This window comes from Saimiri boliviensis, chromosome 15 (genome assembly GCF_048565385.1).
Source record: "Saimiri boliviensis isolate mSaiBol1 chromosome 15, mSaiBol1.pri, whole genome shotgun sequence".
Taxonomy (NCBI): Eukaryota; Metazoa; Chordata; class Mammalia; order Primates; family Cebidae; genus Saimiri; species Saimiri boliviensis.
Window position 1 is genome coordinate 23590212 of NC_133463.1, and position 22227 is coordinate 23612438.

The following is a 22227-nucleotide window of genomic DNA, read 5'->3' on the forward strand; positions in this document are numbered from 1 at the left end:
CACGTAACTTAACCTCCCTTCCTTCCCTCTCTCCTTTCCCTTAACTAAATCCTGGCACATTTAATCCTGCCTTGGTGGCTCTTCTAGGAAGACATGAGCTAACACAGTCATCTTTCTTCCGAGCCAGGAAAATGTTGGTCTCCCTGCTTCCACATGCCCTCACCTCGCCTTTCTCCCCGTAAAGCACCTTCCATGCAACAAACAGTGACCTCTTAAAAACATAAATTAAGTCATGCCATGAACCCCCGATCTTCAACTCCAAGCCCTCCATTATCCTTCTGTCATACTTCACTGAACCCAAACTTATTCCTGCCTTTCACCAAGATCTCTGTTCAGATGCCCTCTCCTCAGAAGCCTCTCTTCTAAAAGAGACTCCCATCCATTCCTTTACTATATTCTTTGATCAGCTTTTATTTCCTTCTTAGCACTTTTCATTACCTATTTACATACACCAACACTTACCACTTACCCATATATTATCTGTCTCTCCCAAAGAATGAAAGATTCATCAGGGCAGAGACCCTGTCTACCTTTTCACTGCTGTATTCCCACTGCCTAGAACTTTGCTTGGCATATAGTAGGTGCTCAATAAATAATTGCTGACTGAATTAGACCTAGAAGGGTATACCTTTTATGAACAATTAAAGAAACCATATTTGTCACACAATACTTTTTCTCCTGTGGAAGCATTCTTGCTTCTATTTTCAATTTTCAAATATCACTGGACATCAACTAGCATTTTACTTAACAATTTAATAACAAATTTAGGCTTTGTAGAAATGGCAGAGGCAGCAAAGATATTAAAACACTTTATTTGCAATCCCTATTGTTCTTAAAATTTAAATCGTTAAAATATTGCTTTTCATTGGTAAAGAGTAAATGGGCATCACTTTACAATATTATGAAACCATGATAAGCAATACCGCAATTTGCAATTCAGCCACTGCCTTGGAAAACCAGCCTTCCCTTTCTTTCACTCTCCCCCACCTTATATTTGAGGGCTTCCCCGGAAGAGTGAGCTCATTAGGTCCTTAAGGCTTGCAGGTGCCAGGGCTCCTTGAAAGAGAGGTGGAGATAGAAATCACCAACATCAGAGTGGTTCCATTTCTTCTTTATCCTCACTTTCTGTTTTTTAAAGACACTAATAATAGTTAGGATGGGAATCTGTAAGTTCATGTGAATTTTTAAGTCACTGTCGAGAAGAAAGTAGGAGGGGTCACCACAGAGGTAAAGAACAGCTTAGACTTAAGGGCTTAGAGACATTTTTCTTTTACAAATTCTAAGCCCTGTTCATAGCCATTCCAGTATGTTGATTTTTGTATCTTTAATCATTTATAAAAGAGAGAGCTAAGAAAATGAAAACAAGAGAATATCGATTCCAGGGTGCTCTGTGCTTCCTATGCCTTCACCCAACCCCCTATGCTCTCCCAATTCTTTCCTCTGTATTCAACACAGAGAATCCAGCTATGGAAAACAAGATCCTTTATAGCTTCAGCCTCTCCACCACCTACCCCTCCACCTTCAACTTCTCCAAAGCCTCTAATTCTCCTGTGCATCTTTTCCAAGTTGAGGCTGCTTGCTCGCTCAGATTCCAGATGTCACAAAGACCTGAAAACATATTTTCATTGTTGCTTCTTCCAAACCATTGGTTTTCTACTTCCACAAAATCTTTCTTTCTCTGGGGTTCATGACAGGTCTTCAACATTTCCATGAATGACCCACATCCTGGACACTGTCTACATTTATCAAAAACTTTAGGATTTGGTGGCGTCTCCCTACAAGCTCCAATATCACCCAATATCCACCACTTTTCTCAGTCTGTCTAGCTTGAGTCCAAGCTCAAGACCACCTCCTGACCCCCTTTTTCCACTCCATAGTCTCAAGCCATAATCACATTGATCAATTCATTCATATCCTTAGCAAACATTTACTGAACATCTCCTATGTGCTCTATAGCATGAAAGCCACTGGGACTATAACCGAATACTACAAACAGAATCTGTTCTCATAGGGCTATAGTTCAGCAGGAAGACAGACACTGACAATCCTCTAAGTTGTGATGAAGGCTGAGGAACTAACTACAGAGGCATGTGGTAGAGGCCTCACTGACTTTAAGTAAGGAACATCATCTCTGTCCAGAAACGTCATTCCTTTATTCTCATTTCTCCAACCTCATCAAGAGATGAAGAACCCCTTACATCTCTCCTTTTCTCAAGGTATTAGCCCCTACCTTCTCACTCTTTCTACTGGTCTTAAATACATGAAAAATTATTATTCCTTTACTGATACTCTCAATTTTCTTAAGTTCATATTTTCTCATGCTTTACCTGGCAAACCCTGGACCCTGGATCAAACCCAGTGTCTTTTTACATGGGCTACTAAGCCCTTGCAGAGAAAAATTACTCTACCTTACAGGGCCATGTTCATTATCTCCAGCCTTGTTCCACCTTCGGCTCTACTGTCCATCCTCTTCCCTGTTTCTAGGCAGCCTCGGACTTCCCCAGCATTCACGACATCAATTTCAATCTTCTCCAATTCCCCAAGTTCACATACCTATCACTGCTCTCTCATTCTGAGTCACTTCAGAGGGAAAAGCAGAAGCCATCATTCATTCACTCATTCATATTCATTCATTCATTCATGTTTTCTTTCATTCAAATATGTAGCACATATTAGGCAAATATGTGAGTGTCGAATATGTGCCAGGTACTGTTTTAAGGGGTAAGGGATACAGAAATGAACCAAGTAAGACAGAATCGCTGCCATCAAAAGCTTATGTTTTGGTGGGGTGAGAGTCCAACACTGAACACAATGCACAAGAAAATGACAGCATTTTCAAAAGGCTCATAATTATTGGGCAGGAAAGAGTGGGGAGGAATCTGGCCTGGTAGGACAGAAGTAGAGCAGGAGAGCTGCACTGAGTCGGGTGGTCAGGGTGCGCCTCAGTGAGAAGGTGAGATTTGAGCACAGACTTGAAGTCAGGGAGTCACGCAGGCATCCAGGGAGGCAGTGCCAGTGAAAAAGCACTATGCTGGGAGCACGTCTACCACACGGGAGGAAGAGCAGTAAGCAAGGGAGGCAGGCAGCAAGGTCAGACAGGATCTGAGGCAGAAGATAATGGGGCTTGTGGGCTTTTTAAGGATTTGGCTTTTACCCATAGAAACGAATTGGATCATCTGCACCATTTTGTATTGCATCTTCCCCAGTGTTTCAGTGGAAAAGTTATTCCTTTTCTAGGCTGCTCCACTTCTGTTTTGGATTTGTGCTACTGCTGTCCCATCAGGGACTTCCCTCTATCAATTATCCCCCTGCTTGCCCATACCGCTAACTTCTACCTGTTGAGTTTGTGTCAGCAGTATGAAACCACCTTGACCTCCTAAATGCCATCCCTATCTTTGATGCATTTCCTTTCCTTCCCTTCTTTTTACCACCGTATACTTGAAAGACATTGTTCTCTTCCCCATTTTCACTCCCCACCTTATTCATGAAATCATCTATTTGTTAAATAAACTATGAGCATATACTACCTTCTAAGAGCTATACTTCATACACAGAAGTTGGTCATGTGGTCCATCAGGAACAAGGATAAGTAATGTTCACCCATCTACTGAAATTGCTGCAGGCTAACCCACTGATGCTTGTAATTTTTTTAATTTTAAATTTTGACATAATTTGAAACTTGCAGAAAAGTTGCAAGACTTCCCAGATATCCTTCATCTCAATTACCCAATACGTTATTATTAGCTTTATCCTTGATTTCTTCTGTGTGTGTGTGTGTGTGTGTGTATGTGAATGAAAACACATATATACCTCACATTCTGTTGGAGTTTTGTGTATAACATCTTTTTACTCATAAATATTTCTATGTATATTTCTTAAAAACAAAACATTCTTTTAACACAGCACAGTTACCAAAATCAGGAAAAACAGTGATAGCAATACAATACTATTTTCCATAGAAATTTTCAAAAAACTTAATTATCTCTTTGTAGCACATAATTTTTAACTTGGACTTTAAAAGTATTACTTTTTAAAAGTATAAATGTTTTATATATACATATGTATACATACATATGTGTGTGTATATATATATATATATAATGTAAAAATTTGAAAATAAGACAAAAGTAGAAGGAATAACATTCAAATTGTATTCCACCACTCAGAGATAATCACTGCTAATTTTTAGACCCATATACACAGGCCCTTATATATACATACAGATGCCCTTTTAAGAAAGAAATACTGTGACTATATTAAAAATATGACTCTTTCATAACATGTTTTCTCTTAATATAGTTAACATTTTCTCAAGACATATTGTAACAATAATTCTCAAGAGCTGTGTACAAATCCATCATGTTGACAGTGCTTCCTTAAAATTATTTCCTGCCTTTGCTTCCAGTTCAACACTCTTGCTTTTTTGTTTGTTTTTGTTTTGAGACGGGTCTCATTCTGCTGCCCAGGTTGAAGGGCAGTGGTGCAATCATAGCTGACTGCAATCTTGAACTACTGGGCTCAAGTGATCTTCCAGTCTCAGCCTCCTTAGTAGCTGGGACCACAGGCGCATGCCACCATGCTCAGCTAATTCTTTGCAAATTATTTTTTGTAGAGATAGGTCTCCTTATGTTGTCCAGGTTGGCATCCAACTCCTAGGCTCAAGTGATTCTCCTGCCTCTGAATCCCAAAGTGCCAGAATTACAGGTGAGCCACTATGCCTTGACAAGATTGTTGCTTTATCCCTGATTATTTGTTTTCATTTGATCCTCTGCCCACGTCATATATATTAGCTTTCCGTGAGTCCTGTCTTCAACCTTGCTTACCTTACTAGCTTTGCCTCCCTGTACACTTTCAAATTTCCATGCCAAATCTTCCCTGAGCTCCAAATCCTCATATACTTGGCATCTGCAGGTGGATGCTGCCTTATAGTCAACATGTACAAAACTGAGATTCCTGTCTTTCTCTGTCAACTATGCTCCTCTTCCATTTCCTAGCTCTCAACTTCTTTCTCTGCCTCATTTACCACTATAGCCATTGGTCACTGACCACTATAAATTCTACTTCATAAGTGAAATGCACCAAATCCATCACCTTCCCATACTCATTGCCAGGGCTTTATCTCAGGTGTTCATTGTTTCTTGCTCAAATTAATACAAAAAAATCTCTACCTGATTTTTCCACTTCAGCTCACCTGCCCACAATTCATCCTGCCACTGTGGCCATAATTCTGTCTTATGACTACGATCATGCAACCCCTTTCCTCTGATGCCTCCCATTGCACTCAGGAGAAAACACAAATTCCATGCAGCTCAAACAGGCTGCTTTAGACTCTGGCCACTGCCACCCTCTGCAACATGCCCTCGCTCTCACACTGTATACACACCAGGAACCCTGAACCATTAACAGTTCCCCAAAGCTCCATGCCAGGTGCGCTGCTGTCTCCTCCCATGGAGTGTCCATATGTCCAGCATCTCCCTCCCAGTGCTTTTTTCCTACTCACTTTTTAAGACTGAGTATCTACTCCAAGACACCTTCCATGATCACCCCAACCCAACCTGGTTTCCACTAGGTCCCTTCCTGGGTGTTCTTTGGACTCTCTGAGCTTCCCTCTGCATTATCAAATTGTACTGTAATGGTCTGGTCTCACCTCATTAAGCCCTGCCTCAGGACCATTTTCAGACACCTATGAATTCAGAATAGCACCAACTATATTACCTAGCAAAAGTCAAATTCTAATAAACATTTTAGGAAAGAAAAAATGGATATTTTACCCTTTGTTATTTTATATTGCTTTCACCTGGTATCATTAGTATCAAAGTTGTATGTTTGCATTTAATTCTGTATTTACAATTCCTTTTTTGTTGTGGCATGTATTAAATAAACGATCCTGAGAGCTTGAGTAGATAATCACAACTTTACAGAATTATAGCATTTCCAGCTGGGAGGTGCTAAAATCATAGCAAACAATATAGAAGCAGTCAAAATTCTAAGAATTACCTCTAATAGAAATAATTTTTAAAGGAAATACTCCAAGTTGGGCTGGGTGACTTGGCAAATGTATAATCACATTCTCACAGTCACCTTATAATCACAGTCACTTTCTTATCAGTGATTTCACGATGACAGTTGTGAAACCTGAATATTTTGTTTACTGGAGGCAGGTTTTATTAATGTGAAAGAGATTAAAACTAACTGAATAACTTAATGCTGCTTTACAGAGTCTATTTAATTTAGATCTATAGTTGATATGACAGTTACTTAGCAAGACGGCTCGGTGAGTCTGCTTAGAAGTGTAGAGCACCAAATTTTGCCTAACCAAATTTGAAGGCCTGAAAAAATAGTACACCTAAGAGAGAATGGGGAAGGAATCACCAGTGATAAAGATAATTAGTAGAAAAAAACACAGGAGAATAAAACCCTTTTTATCCCCTTTATTGGATACCAATATTTTCAGCAAGCACTTCTTCACAATGAATAAAAACAGAATTGGTAATATGTAACTCTGAGCAAAGCTATTTTATATGCATATATACCCACACATATACACATATACATACATACATACACAGAGACATTTATATGAATAAATAAACTAGGAAAAATAATGCTTCATATTGACATAAAAATCTAATATTTATTCCTTACCTGAACCTGAGAAATTGTCTAAAGACCCGTCTGCTGTCGTTGAAGCTGTTTCACTGCTGCTCATTGGCTCTGTTTTAACTACAAAAATAAACAACATACGTTAGTATTGAATTAATAGTTTTTTGTAAAGACATGGAAGAGAAAATATAACATTCAGAGTAATGACAAGAAAATCATTTCAAAAAAATAAGTTTTGCCTAAATGAACATAAATCATAAACATAAATAGACTCATTTTAAAAAAACACTCATATATTAAGTTCTTTCCCCGTAGGAAACAATCTATTATCGAAAGTTACTCTTCAAAAGCACACTTTAAAAGTAGTTAAATTCATCACTGCCTTACATATTTACTGAATTATTAATAATTAAGTCATCTCTCAAAATCTACATGATGTGATGTAAAATTATTTCCTGGGATTGTGGAAAAATCTGTTACTTGGTCAAACAGAGTCAAAAGGATAGAACAGAAAGATGTGAGGAAGTAGGAAGGAAGTGGGCGTCAACACCAGCAGGTCTTCCTGATGCTCAAGGGCAGCATCCCCTCCTACCACATACACGCTTACTTTCTGGTTTCTCCAGCATGGCTAAAAAACAGAGGGCTCGATTTAATGCACCATCATCACCACCCAATGATATCTGACTGCCAATTCATCAATATTTTACATATGCTTCATACCAAAAACATACTAAATCTAACTGAGCAGAAACAAAATTTTCTATTTCAAAATAATACTGATAGCAGACAGTTCGTGAAATACATACATGATCTTTGGTCAAGTCCCTTTGTGCTGCGAGATAACTTTTGGATTTATGTTATAGATTCTCTAAACCACTCTACTCCCCTGATAGGATGACAGTATTACTGTGCCCCTACCAAACAGATACATATCTATACATATATATACATATATATATATATGTATATTTATATATGTATATATGTATATGCACACACATATATCAACAATGCTACCTCATCATTAAAATAAATATATACAAATAAATATAATATAAATATATATAAATAATGTAAATAAATAAATTTATTTATTTATTTTAATGATGAGGTAGCATTGTTGTTTTCCTTAGAAACTACTGGTGTGTGCCATCATCAGAATTCGCCTACCCTGCTTTGTGGAAGGTATTCATTCCCTAGTAACATATTTTCAGAAAGAGTACAGTAAGATTTTAAGGGATATCTAAACATCAGTGACATGCTTCCTAAAACAAAAGCTCCCACAAGAGAATATTTGGGAGGATTCTCTTATAAAGCAAACATATTTTGAAGTGGGAAAAGATGATGGAGAAAATGCAGCTTTTCCTTCTCTCAACATCACCAGTCTGTTATAAACACCAGGGAAAGGACAAATTCTCACAACTTCTGGATCTCCAAATATTCTACCAATGCATAATGAGTAGTTTTAAAATAAGCATTATAAACACACGCATCTGATGGTCACTTTTTAAAAAAATAATTATTCAGATGACTTCTAAACAAGCTTCGGAAAACAACGACGATGGTGAGGCTAATGGAAATCACTCTGTTTGATTGTTTTAATGTAGACCAAACAATGGTGTAACTCAAGTTGTAACTGAAGTTTTCCCTTTTCTGCCAGCTGTTTTGGGTTTAGAAGTCTGTTGAAGCTAAAAAAAAAATTCTGACATAAGCCTGTATTTCCCTTCTCTCTCCATGCCACCAGACAACATAATGATTTTCCTTTTCATCACCATTACATCGTTTTAGGAAAGGCTGATACTGCACAGTTTCCAAGTTTCCTACTTAGCTGTCCACATCATGCCTTACCTCCTTAAACACACACACACACACACACACACACACACACACACACACACACACATCTCATATAATGTCCGATATCCATAAAGCAATCGTTCTATTTCACTCTCTGTCAGACAGATCACCACTGAGATTCTGAACTCAGAATCAAATACAACATGCTAAGCAAAAGATTAGAATTAGGTGCCATGGAAACAGGTCCTGTAAAGTGCCTACTATAGATCAGTTATTTACAGACAGCATAATTCATCCCTTTAAACAACTCTACAAATAGGTCTCAGAATAGACAAACTCCCTTGTCAGTATCATCTTCTTGTTTCCCAAGCACACATTAAAACCAGAGAAGTCACCCAAAGACCTACAGTAAGGGGTAGAAATAAGATTTAACTTGAGATGTTTTTGACTCCAAGGTCCCTGACTAAAGCTTGAAGAAATGGTACTAAGTGAGACTTTTCAATAGTATCAGCTATTCCACAACAAGGCTGCTGAGGCGCAGTGCCACACACGTGGGAGAGAGTGGAAAACAAAGTCCCTGCCCTCCTGCAGTCTTAGGGCTCCCAGCCTAGTGAACTTGCTAGAAGTTCTCACACAAAAGTTTCATGCCCAACTGTCAGGAAACAAAAGTGAAGAAAAAATGGTTCCATTGTGTGAGATGTCAATCAAGATTACTTCCAAGTCTGGTCAAATCAAGATCTATGAGTCAACAGATTCTGTAGATGGAATTACTTTGTAAAAGCTTGACTATACCAAAACCACTCCTATTCCTGTACCCCTAAAAGTGACACCAGGTAGTCTCCATATGATTAGCTTAATCGAATGTAGCCCTCACTCCCAAGAGGCGCATTCAATTATACTTGAAATCCATTAAAACTAGGCAAGAAGATTAGAAAGGAAAGGAAGAGGATACTTTTAGGCCCCAACAACACTGCTTTTCACCATTGTTCAAACACACCCATCTATACACTAAGGAATAAAGACTCGCTTTTCCCAATGAACCCAGTTTTTTAAAAGGCTCACTGTCGAGGAGAAGAGGATGTACATAAAATAACTACCAGGACGTTCATGATTTTATCAGGTACTGTAATTGAATACTTTGATCACTAGGGACACCATGCTAAAGACTGGTAATTTATTGTAATGTAAAATAGTTTCTGAATGAAAGCCAAAGAAACAAAGACTACTTCTGGCTTGGTTATAGCCAGGCATACACCCACTAGAGAGGTAAAAAGACAAGAATAATCTCTGGCCACCAAAATTGTATCCATCCCATTCCCACTAGCACCACCACATTTATAAATATGCTGTGGATGATGTAATACAGCATCTCTCCAAGGCTTTGAATTTAAAAACACACACTGAGGTTTCTTGGTCTTAGAGGTTTTAAGGTACTGTAACATCTGAGAACAACTATCCCATCTAAGTCACCCATCTACAAAGGAAAAACCATGAAAGATCTCTTCACCTCTAAATAACAAGGATTAGTTTATCTCCACCATACTACTCATTATATAACTCCGGTCTATTAGAAAACAGCAACTTTTGTTCTCTTTTGCCACTACATGAGTCTCTTTTTCTACTACTCTAAATTCCCAATCTTCCATGTGATCCTTAAAAATCTATTCCTCCTTTAGGGGAGGTTGAGGTGAGCCAAGATCGCGCCATTGCACTCCAGCCTGGGTAACAAGAGCGAAACTCCATCTCAAAAAAAAAAAATCCATTCCTCCTTTAAACATATGTAAAAAATGCCCTTTATCACTTAAATCTCCCTGTTCTACCAACTCCTTCACTTGGCCATTCACTCTAGGCCTGAACAATGCTGGGAAACTTGCTACTCTCTAGATATGACACAGTCTACCTCCCTAAGAGGCGGCAGAACACAGCTCGGGCCTGTACGTCCTTTCTTTGCATTTCTGTGTGGTGCCCTCCAGAAGCCAGCTGATGTGTCCCGAAACTGCCCAGTGAAGGTTGGACCCAGGAGGGAAAAAGCTGATGTAGTCTCTGCAGAGAATACATGTATTCTCAAGTCAGAGAATCTAGTTACCTGCTATAAGGCTTTCTAAAATTATGTAATCTCCTTGATCCTAATTATCTCCATGTAAAAATTTTTAAAAATTGTATCTACATTACAAGAATAAGATAAGAATTTATAAAAATGTATATAAAGTACCTGGTATAAAGTAGGAGCTAAAATTATATTCATCATCATCATTAAAAGTAGCAGTAGCAATATTCTATCACTGTTGGGCTGAATGCCTTCCTCCTTTCTCCTAGGGAAAAATACCAGCAATGATATTTAATAAACAGTTAAAGCACCAGCTTTGGAATTATCAATTGAATTTCAGTCTAGCTTTGCATTTAACAGTATGAATCTGAAGGTTAGTTAACTTCTGTATGCCTCGGCTTCCTCATCTGTAAGTGTGGGTGAATACTAAGGTGAGAATAAAAAAGGATAAATGCTTCTGAATCATTCCACACTGTGCTAAGTCCAGGGTCCATGATTTTATCGTCACTCTATCACTATAGTGTCTCTTTACGACAAATCAAAGCTTTTCTTAAGATACAGATAACTTGGTTCCAAATTTATCATGAACTTCACATTAAAGTTAAGCTTCCCTTTTAAAAGAAAGTTAGAAGAATCCAAAGTGAAGGGATGTGTCTTAAGATCAGCCATGAGGCTACCCTTCAAGGGAGCCAAAATCGAGCAAGGTAACTTGGAAATAACTCAAGAAGGCAGGACCTTCACATATAGAAAGAAATACAATTTGATTAGAAAAAAATCAAATTGTGGTTATAAGAAAAAACTTATTGGTCATTACAAGGCAGTGTATACTTTCTGAAGAAAGAGGCTAAAAGAAGACAGGTGTATAAGGCAATTGTGATCAAGAATTCCAGAAGAAATGTGGCTATCTATTTTTGGCATTCTTTAGGGGAGGCTGGCCCATAATAATGAGAAACCCACCTTTCTTCATCATAAATTTTAGTGTGGATTTATCTATCAGACCATTAGAGCTTGGTGACATTAGCTATCAGTATCATGCCAATAACCCATCACATCATAATTACATGCTCATCAAGCAACTTCTGGTTATACTTTGAAGGTTGCAGTCATGCAGAAGACTTCTGCAGATGCAGAAGATGACAGACCATTCAGAAGAAACAAATATTCAGTCCATTTAATTTGTTATATTTTTTTCGCCATGAATTAAGTGGGCTGTTTTAAAGCAAGTTTACCCACAAAGGACAGTTCTGCCTGCTGTACTAGGAGACAGCCCATGTATTATAAAGAATTCACACCAAAACATGCCAGGAAGGCAGCAGCCTGGGCAAGCTGCAGTCCTCCCAAGCAGCATCTAAGCTCATCTTACCACTTTTCTAAAACTGTTAGAATAAGCACAGCTTGTCTTTGCTTGGCACAAACTCAGTCTTCCTTTTAGTTTTATTTCATACTATATTATGCAGAGACTTCAAAAGCTCAGTTCACCATCCTTCTCCCATTCTTTGATTCCTTCATCTCTTCCACTTCAACAAGACTTACATTCATTCAATTTTAGTTATTAAAATGTTCAACTGCACCCATGTCTGGAATTGCATTACCTCCTCAAAATACCACCTTTCACCTCATTCATTCACTTACTTGTTATTATTCCTCATCAGAACACCCCATCTTTCCAAATCCTTATCTATTCTCCCACTCTTGCTTCACAGCCTCCGTTTCCGAGCCTGAAACCCAGAGCCAGACATGTCTAGCACCCATCCTAAGATGCTGTGTGCTCTCATTTCTTCTAGTATCTTTTTTTTTTTTTTTTTTTTTTTTGCCAAATTTTAATCTCAGGATGGGCAATCTCTCATTGTTCACTGTCCTGCTGCCGTCCCAGATGGCTGAGTATAGCAGAGCAGATCATAGCATGCTGGCCAAGTCCACTTAGTTGTGTTCTGTCTTTATTCTTTTGAGCCACCCTGTTGCTTGCCAGTCCCCGTTTTCCATTTCTTGACAACTGTCTGAAACAGTTTCCACTGAGTTTTTTCCACATTCCTTAAGCTCCTGAGACATACCTCATCCCCCACCATATTTGGCACTTCCTCACCAACTATTTTCTAAAGAATGTTGATGTTGCATTAAATCCTTCATCTTCCTGCAACATTTCCCAGTTTTTCATGGATTAATTTCAACAGATGTTTCCTATCCTTGAGCAGGGTCAATAAGACTTTCCCAATTGCCCAATTCAAATTCTTCTTTATTCTAATTTTCGTCAATTCTGTAGAATGAGCCTTATTCCTTGACACTTTAAAAAAATCATTATTCAATGTCACACAGCAATAGTTCTCTTTTTCTCCATGTATTCATTTTTCTCTAGGTTTTGTTCTTTTGTCGACTCTGTGGTTCTATAATTTCACCTCCTTCTTACTTGTCTGGATTTTCTCTCACAATCATTTCTGTCCTGGCCACAGTTTATAATTTTCACCACTCTTATATTTTATAAACCTCTTCTTCCTAATTTCATAGTCACTATCCTATATTACCTTCTGCCTCTTCTCTTGTGAAAGTTAGCAAATTGGACTTTCAGCCTCTATTCTCCCTGCTTTGGAAACAGATATTCATCTTTTTATAATTTAGATGTGCATGAATCACCCCTGGCTCTGGGGTCTTCAGCAGGCTCTCCACTTTCTTCTGAATTAAGCTCCCAATCCCTAATCACGTATTTAAGCGCCTCCCCCATACTCTGACACAGAGCTTTTCTTTTTTCTTTTTTTTTTTTTTTGCTTTATTTTCTATTTCGTTTCTTTCATAAACTTTATATTTGTATAACAAAGAGTAATCTGCAAGATTATAAGAGTTCTGAAAAAATACATAATCTATCTAATAGTCCCAACTTTCTTATGTGACACTATTATCCCCATTTATAAAGAATCATCTTTCCATACATTGGGCATTACTTAAACCAACTGGCCTCCTAAGATGTTTAATGCATCCTCAAATCTACAGTTTTGTAGTATTCTTCCCTCTGACATTGAATATTCTACAAATTTTACACATGGCTAAATCCCACAGTTTCTTCAAGGTTCAACTAAAATCCCACCTGTTTCCTTAAGTCTTCTCTGATCTAGTAAGTATTTGGGCTGGTTTCTTATTCCTTGAACTATGTCTGCATTTGTACCTCCTTTAGAATATATATCTACCTCATTTTACAGAAAGTCTTATCCATTTCAATATATGATAAACTGCTTCATGACCTAAAAAAGATATCTCTAAGACCAAAAAAAACTCAGCTACATTTTTTTTTAATTTACATGATTGTATCTCTACAGAACTTAGTCCAATGTTTGGTTTGCAGTTGGAACTCAGTATTTATTGAGGGAATGGATAAAGATAAACTGACTTAAAAAACAGGTTACAACTAACTTCATACTACTAGGCACATTGCATGAGGCAATGAAAAACACTGTTTATGCTAAAATCAAGATGTCATTTTATTCCTTCCAAATCATCACTCAGTCTACTGACATGCAGGTTCTTGCAAAGTGTCTCATTTACAGGACATGCGTCAGTTACGTTATTTTGAAAAAGGTACTATTTGAAGAAGACACATTAGCATAAACTATCAATTACTGAAATTTTGTATTTTTAGAGAGAATCCCACCTGAATCAGTAAAAAGAAAGGTAAATAAATTTCCATAAATTTATAATAATTCATGGGACATGACCACACAAAAGCAAATGTTGGGTATTGCTGCAAATAAGCCTTAAAAAGAATCCTTTATAAAGCAACGCAATTATGCAGCAGAGGATCACAAAAGCACCACCATGTAATGTTATGTTATGGGTAGGATTCAACGACAGTATCACTCACAGATTTAATGAGTCTCTTTCTTAAACCATGAGGCATAAGTAGAGATGTGTTTTTAGAAACTGTGTCAAATGATTTAAAAAGGGGCATCAAGAAAGATGTGAAGAGAATTAAAATTGTTGCATAAAATATGAATGTGGAAAACAGTAATTTTACTAATTTATATATTTGACATCTTAGTCTAAATGTATGATTGAATTAATTAAGTATCCATTCGATTGTTTCTGCTTCATCTAAAAGTGCATATAACCATGAACTAAATGTGTTTTCTTTAGTTAATTCCCATTTAGAAACCAAGACTTTTTTTATGTTTGGATTGGCTATAAAGTAGTCATATGATTATTACCTCTCCAAAGAGTAAAGTTAAGGTCATCTTCTTTATCTTAAAGAAAGGCAGAAAAAACAGTTCTTCAAAATATCACACCTGGTATAATCTTAAGAAAACCAAATAAACACATCCAGATTAAACTTGAATTTAAGGGTATACATGGCCAAGAAGAAATATTAGTCCATTTCAAGACATGCTATCCATGGAAAGTACAGTATATATTAATATCAGCATGTGCAATGACTTACGGGGCAGTCTAGACTAATTGACTTTTTTTGTAAAAGAAATAATACATGGTAAATTGCAACTGCTCCTTTGAAATGTCTTTTACAACTCCATGTTCTTTTACATTTTACAACTCATTCTTGCCACACTAGCTCAGTTTCCCAACACCTACAATCTGGGCCGATTAAATGAGCCTCCATACTAATGCTCATCTCTCCCCCAATCCAAGCCATCCTTGCAACTGCTGTCAGATTAATAGCAGAAACACTTTCACTGAATCAGTCCCTTGCTCAAAATATTCAGTGGCTTCTCTACCGGCTCCAGGATGAAGTCCAAATTCCTTAGCTTACTATTCAGGGTCCTCCACAGTTTGGCTACAACTGATCCTTCCAACCTTATCTATTATCAATTCCTTCTTCAGCTAAACTGGTCTCCCCACAGTCTCCCAAACTATCCTATCTTTGTTTGTATTGTTTCCTCATTTAGAATGCATTCCATTTCTTCTCCACCTATTCAAATTCTACCCATTTCCCAATACTCAGCTCAGATTCCACCTCCTCCTTGAAGCCTAGCCAGACCTTAGCAAGCTGAAGAGCTCTTTCTTCTGTACTCTGAGAGCACTTTTGTTCAGATCCGTGGCTTCTAACCTTCTTGAGAATGAAGCCCTCTTTCTAACACCAAAATATTTCAGAATGCAAATGAGTTTATTTTTAATCTGTTGATTAAGTGTATGACAAAAACCTAGTGTGAATCTGTAGACAAAAAAATGTGTATTTTAATAAACATAACAGAATGTCAATATGTTAAAGAGTTAAATATATATTTGGCCTGTTAATTTCCTTACCCTACAGACAAAGCTTTTGAATTTGCAGACCTTTGGTACTAGCTCTCCAACTTCTGGTGAAGTGTAAGCCACAGACTGAAAGTTCTAGTCCTCATAGTTTATTTGGTATATTACCTTTTAGTTTTTGCAAATGTTTAAAAAAGTCTCATCTTCCTCCACCAGCCTGTGAGTTCCTTAAGACAGGTGTCATAGTCAACATAAAATACAGAGACAGATCTCTAAATATTCTGTTTGTTTGGAAATCTCAGAATTGCAATTCAGAACACACACGTAGACCAGGATGGTCTTCAGTATGTCCTAAGAACAAAGAGAAGGTTGGAGGTTTTATTAGAAAGAGAAATGGCAAATTTTGTTTTGAAAAGCTCCTTGGCATTAGAGAAGCTTTGCAGGGCTACCAAGCTCTGACTGGTAACCAGTGGCAGTATGTAAAATTAGTCTTGGAGTCATGGCACATTGTTTCAGTAGTTACTAGGTAAAGTGGTTTGAAGGTTACAGCAGGCCATTTCAGCAGCTGGGCTTGAAGAAAAGTCAGCTCTTGGAGCTGGTGCTATGTTCCCCAAGTATTTTCTCCCCCTACTCCTTCAACTGATTTAGTTGGTACTATGGGTTGAATATTTGTTCCCTCCAAAACTCATTTTGAAAATTAATCCCCAATGTGTCAGTACTCAAAGGTGGGAACTTTGAAAGGTAATTGGATCACAAGCGCTCCACCCTCAGGAATGCATTACTCCATTCATGGACTAATAGATTCACGGATTAATGGTTTATCAGAGGAGGCGAGCTGGTGGCTTTATCAGAAGAGGAAGGGAGACCTGAGCTAGCATGTTAGCATGCTCCATGCCCTCCCCATGTGACACTGTGTCACCTTGGAATTCTGCAGAGTCCTCACTAGCAAGAAGGCCCTCACCAGATGCCGTCCCTTGACCTTCGACTCAGCCTTCATAACTGCAAGAAATAAATTACTTTTCTTTATAAACTACCTTGTCTCAAGCATTCTGTTATAAGCAACAGAAAACAAACTAGTACAGTTGGATACAACAAAAATGATCCAATTGGTATAATCAACTTTAACACAAGGGTAGTACCATATACTTCTTTGTATTTCTTCTAGAATCTGGCAGATTTATTTGCATACAGTAAAAACTAAACAAATATTTGCTTCCTTTTCCCCCCAACATTGTTATAAAATTTATCACAAAGACAGGAAAGCTGGAAGAACTACACAGTGAACACCTATTGTCTAGACTCTACAATTAGTATGTTACTATATTTACTTTTCTGAATCTATCCTTCAAAAAACCATCTTATTTTTATGTATTTCAAAGTAAGTTGCAGATATAATACACTTCCCCTAAACACTTCAGCATTCATATCATTAACTAGAGTTCATACTTGCTTTTGGCTCTTTTTAAAGTAAAATGTATATATAACCTAAATGCATAAATCTTAAATGTGCCATTTAATGACTTTTAACAGATACATATTTAACAGATACATTATATTTAGAAACCAAAGTGAGATCAAAATATTTTTAGCCTATTGTAATAATGGAAGCAGGCACAGCAGTATGAAAAGATTGTGCCAATAAAAAAATTCCAGATAGCAATACGATATTCTCAATTTATGACACAGGCAATATTAAAGTAGACTTTTAGAATGGAGGAGTAATAATTTTAAATGTAGTTGATATTTATTAAGCACCTACTATATGCCATGCATTTTGCTATGCCCTTTACAAGCAATAGCTTGTTTACTCCTCATGGCAACTTTATGAGATATTTATTATTATTATGTCATTTCATAGATGAGGAAACTGCAGCTTAAAGGTGTTAAATAGTCCATGTTAACACAGTTAGTTTCATGTTTCTTTACTTGCCATATCTTTTATAAAAGATATGGCAAAAAGCCCAAAAAGCCCAATGTTTTCTGAATAGGGTTTTATCATCCTTAATCATTCCTCTGATATCAATCTCGACAATCAACAAATGGTACAGCAATAAGAAGATCCGAGAATACCAGGGCACTAAATAAAAGTGTATCAGTATATGTTGCAAATTAGCGGGTGGTAAAATAACCTAGGGCATGAAGATTGGAAGCAGATGAGCTGGCTCAGACTTACAACCTCAATCACACTAGTGTGGGAAAATGGCTTACTTGCCTAAAAGGTAATCAATCTTCCAAATGTACACCTCAGATCATGTCTTTTTCCCATCCTTCACCATCTCACAGGGGCACCCAGGCATAAACCCTACCTACATTGAGTATTAGTTGAACAAGTAATTACTAAGAACCTCAAGTATTCCAAATATCTGCAAAGGCCATGCGTGATATGAGGGATCCCAAAGAAGGAGAATATATCCTTTCCTCACATGGAGATGATACAGAAACCAGTCCCAGAAGATATGTTTCTTTTTAAAAATACAACATTATTTAATAATGGCTGCTATTTTTTGAGCACGTAGTAGATGCCAATAACTGCACTTAGTATTTTGAATAGACTAACTGTCATATCACCCTATGATTAGGGGCAATGCCATTCTACAGCAAAGAATGCTGAGGCTCAGAAGTAATAGATAATAATAGCCAATGGACGTTAAGCATTTTCTAGGAGTCAGACACTGTACTAAGTGCTTTACCAACTCATCGAACTGTTGTAGCAACAGTACAGGTAAATGGTATTATCATCTTCATTTTAGAGACCAGTTTATGGGACGCAGAGTCACAGAGCAGGTAAGTAATTATTCATCATCACACTTGTTATGTAGTAAGTGGCAGAGCTTCAAACAGAGGCAGGAAACTTCAGGACTCTTTCTCAACTCCCCGCTCTGCTCTCAAAATGCATATGTTAGTTGCCATGAATAAACAGCAGAAGTGTGATTTTTTAATATATTTTAGTTCAGGTGAGTCTGATTACAAACTGCTCTCACAAGCATACAATGCTGCCTTCCTATATTTCTAGTATTACTCATTTTCCACATTCTCTCTTTAAGGCAAGTATCAGATTTGTTAAGAAAAAGATAATATGTAAACAAGCAGCTGATTCCAGATAAAATGCCTTCATTATTTCTCACCTGGAGTCCTTTCCTACTGCCCACTACCCCTTGAATACAGTTTCAAAATACTACCAAAGTGTATTTCTAAAACACAAACCCAATCATATCACTTTCCAACTTACAAGCAAGCCTTCAGCTCCCACAGCTCCTATACAGTTGAATCCAAATTCTTGATCTTCTAGAGCCCTTCATCATCATCTTTGGCTGTCTAAGCCCCATCTCTGTGCATGTTCCTCATCTTACACACACACACACACACACACACACACACACACACACACTCTCTCTCTCTCTCTCTCTCTCTCTCTCTCTCTCTCTCTCTTTTCCCACTCTCTCTCTCTGTCCCTCTCCCCCATCTACCCCTCTCCCTTTCCTCTCCTGCCATTTGGAATGTCTTTGCCACAGCTATAAAAATCAAGTTCTTTCTTCCTGGCATGGCACTCAGTATTCTCCTACCTCTCCGTCAGGACTCAGGTTAAGCATCACCAATGTACATCCTCCCAATCCACAGTCACTTCAGTCATGATTAGATGTCCTCCTCCTCTGCAGAATATAGCCCTTCTCTTAAAGTATGGTGGTAAATCACATTAAATAGTGAACTTCTCCTTGGCTAGAATGGAGTTTGGTATATTTCTAGACAGAATCAATTACTAAACATTTCTCAAATTAATTAAGAATGTAATTGTAGATACAGAGTACAGATATACTACATACATACACACATATACATATATATATACATACACACTTCTACTTTTTTATTGCAGTGAAAATATATATCTATATCCTTGCTTCTGCAATTTTTCCTCACCTTCAAAATATTTAATTCCAATTATCATTCCTTTACCATCTTACCATCTACATACTAACTCTAAGTGTACTAACTGCCTTATCTTTATATCATTCAGTTCTTTCTTGGACTATTTGGAAGTTGCTTCATCACTATTAATATACTAACAGTTGAAGTTTATATTTAGGAAGCAGTTAATTACTATGTATCAAAAGCAAGTCAGTCACTATAAGTCAAATTCAAAACCAGCAACCATGTTGACTGTGGATGTTTTGTGGATGGACAGCCCATAGCTACTATATGAACTGTTTGTGAAATAATCAATTTAAAAATTTGAAAAACAGGCTTTAGATACTTATTGAATCTGTTAATGTATTGCAAATAAACATAATGAATGCTCCTCTCTTATCATCATTCATGTACATTATGGGCTTAGTAATATGGGGCATTCATTCAACAATTTTTTAAATTAGGCTTTACTGCCAAGCCTCCCATTAGATGCTAAGGACACTAGAGTGAACATGTGTGTACCCTCCTTCAAGAAACTTAGAAACCCTTCCAGGTGAAACACACATATAAATGAATGTTGCATATCTTTCATCTTGACCACAATCTTAGATAAGGTAACACAAACACTTCTTAGGGAAACTAAACTATTTTAGCAAGAACTCAGCTTTTTGGCTAGTAACCTAAGCAGTGTTATTTGGGAGTCCATGTTTTAAAGTGTAAAGAATGTGGCTTTGAAATCAGCCTGATATGCCTTTGAATCTCTTCCCCAACACAGCTAATACACTGTATACACTTTAAAACGAGGTGTCTAAAAGTTACTCTAAAGATCGTTTGAGGATAAAAATATATAGAGGGCATATGATGTACTCAAAAACTTAGTCAATGCAGTTCATATTCTTTATTTTGATAAAGAGATTATTTCTACTTAAAATCCCCTTATTAGCAATAAATGCAATGATAAAATGAGTAAACATAGATTTTGATTCATGTTACAATGTTAAGAAAAAAAGTTCCTAATTTGTATTATGAGAAGTACATAAACGTACCTTTTTGGAATGTGCTTGGTAGAGTCTGTCTTTTTTTTTTTTTTTTTTTTGGTATAATGGGATACTGGAGGCATGCCAATAAAAAAGAAAAGAAAAAGAAAAACACCAAAAACCAAGAATCTATAAAACTAGCAAATTACTATGAACATAATCATAATAACCTCACACTAATAAATAATCGTGAGTCCTAAAAGTTAACATAAACCCTTGCTTTCTCTCTACTATAGTAAAAGCAATATTTGGCAGTCACCGAAGACAGACATATGACAGATAATTTTTTTCCTACCCAAAGCAAAAAAAATGGGAAAATGGAAAATTTGTAAAATGTATATATGTTTTTTTATTATATGCTTAGAGTAAAAGAGAAGAGAATGAATTACTCTTGGCCCTTATTCCAAGTTAGCAAGGTGAAAAGAAATATAACAGACCCCACTTTATCTATATACTGCTCACACCAAGGTATCCTTGGATATCACAAGAAATCAGGAATTACTTAAAGCAGGGAATCTATGACCAAAGTTATATGAATTTGCCTAAATACAACCATTCACTAAATGTTCACATATATCCCGGGAGGGAACCAGAGGTTTCTCCCAGAAAGTTGGATGTTCTCAGGGAGATATATTTCTGTTCATACCAAAGTTCTGGCCCAACCAGGGGAGAGATGCTACAGAACTGTGATTCTCTGTACTAATAGCAATTGGAAATGGGGAAAAGCTGTCTACATCTAGACCTTAGTTTATCAAGAAGCCTAGCTCTAGAAACCCCAAGCCTGGCTGCAGGCAGTCAGCACTGGCATTCCTATTCTTACTATGAAAGAGAGTTAGCTGCAGATTAGAGGCTACAGCCTGTCCGCCACCATACAAGGCTCACACGTGCCGCCCCTCTATTCCTCTGACTTTCCCTCTTTTACTCCCAGCTTCTCTCTCTTTCTTTCTCTTCCAGCCACACTGGACTCCTTGCTGATCCTAGAACATCCCAGGCATGCTCTCAACTCTCAGATTTGATCATTACCATTCCAATGGAGCCCGCAATAAATGTCAACATAGTGTTGCTTCGCTTGTATAATTTGTTTCTCAAAGACAAGAAACGTGTGACCACATTTATCAACTACTTAGAAGTATTTTCTGACATAGAAAACATGTATTCTAAGCAGCAGCAAAACTGCCACCAGTTTTTAAATTTCACAGTCAAACTGCCCCATTCCAAATGTGCATATGATAATGACCATTATAATGAAAAGCAGAGATGATTTCCCATCTCAATTTGATTTCAGAGAGGCTTAACACAGGCAGACAGGTGATGAAATTATAATTAAGTCTAAAGCTTTGAAAACTAACAAGAAATAGCCCCCTAAAGTTGACCTAATAATGCAATATAATGTGCACGTGGATCACAGAAAGGAAACTTACACACTCACACACACCAGAACTTCGAGACCGGGCTATAACCACCCTGAGGAGTCATCCTATAATGAAGTTCTTTGTCATCAAAGCCTCTGACACTGGTTCTTGCACAGCTCTGCTGCTTGCTAGGGAATGGTATTATTCAGCCATGAAGGGACCAATGTAGCAATGAAAGCACCAATTTTTATAAAAGATATTAGAAAAGACATTTGCAGATGATGCAAATCATATATTC

At 37.3% G+C, this 22227-nt stretch overlaps 1 protein-coding gene across 8 annotated transcripts in view; it reads right to left on the reverse strand.

Annotated features, from left to right (window-relative positions):
• EYA1 (EYA transcriptional coactivator and phosphatase 1) overlaps positions 1 to 22227 on the reverse strand; it is a 340778-nt gene that overhangs the window by 125643 nt on the left and 192908 nt on the right. For all 8 annotated transcript variants that reach the window (XM_074386773.1, XM_074386775.1, XM_074386774.1 and 5 more), the window contains one exon: positions 6646 to 6723. In XM_074386773.1, coding sequence (XP_074242874.1) covers positions 6646 to 6723 — 78 coding nt within the window. The remainder of the gene's footprint in view (positions 1 to 6645; positions 6724 to 22227) is intronic.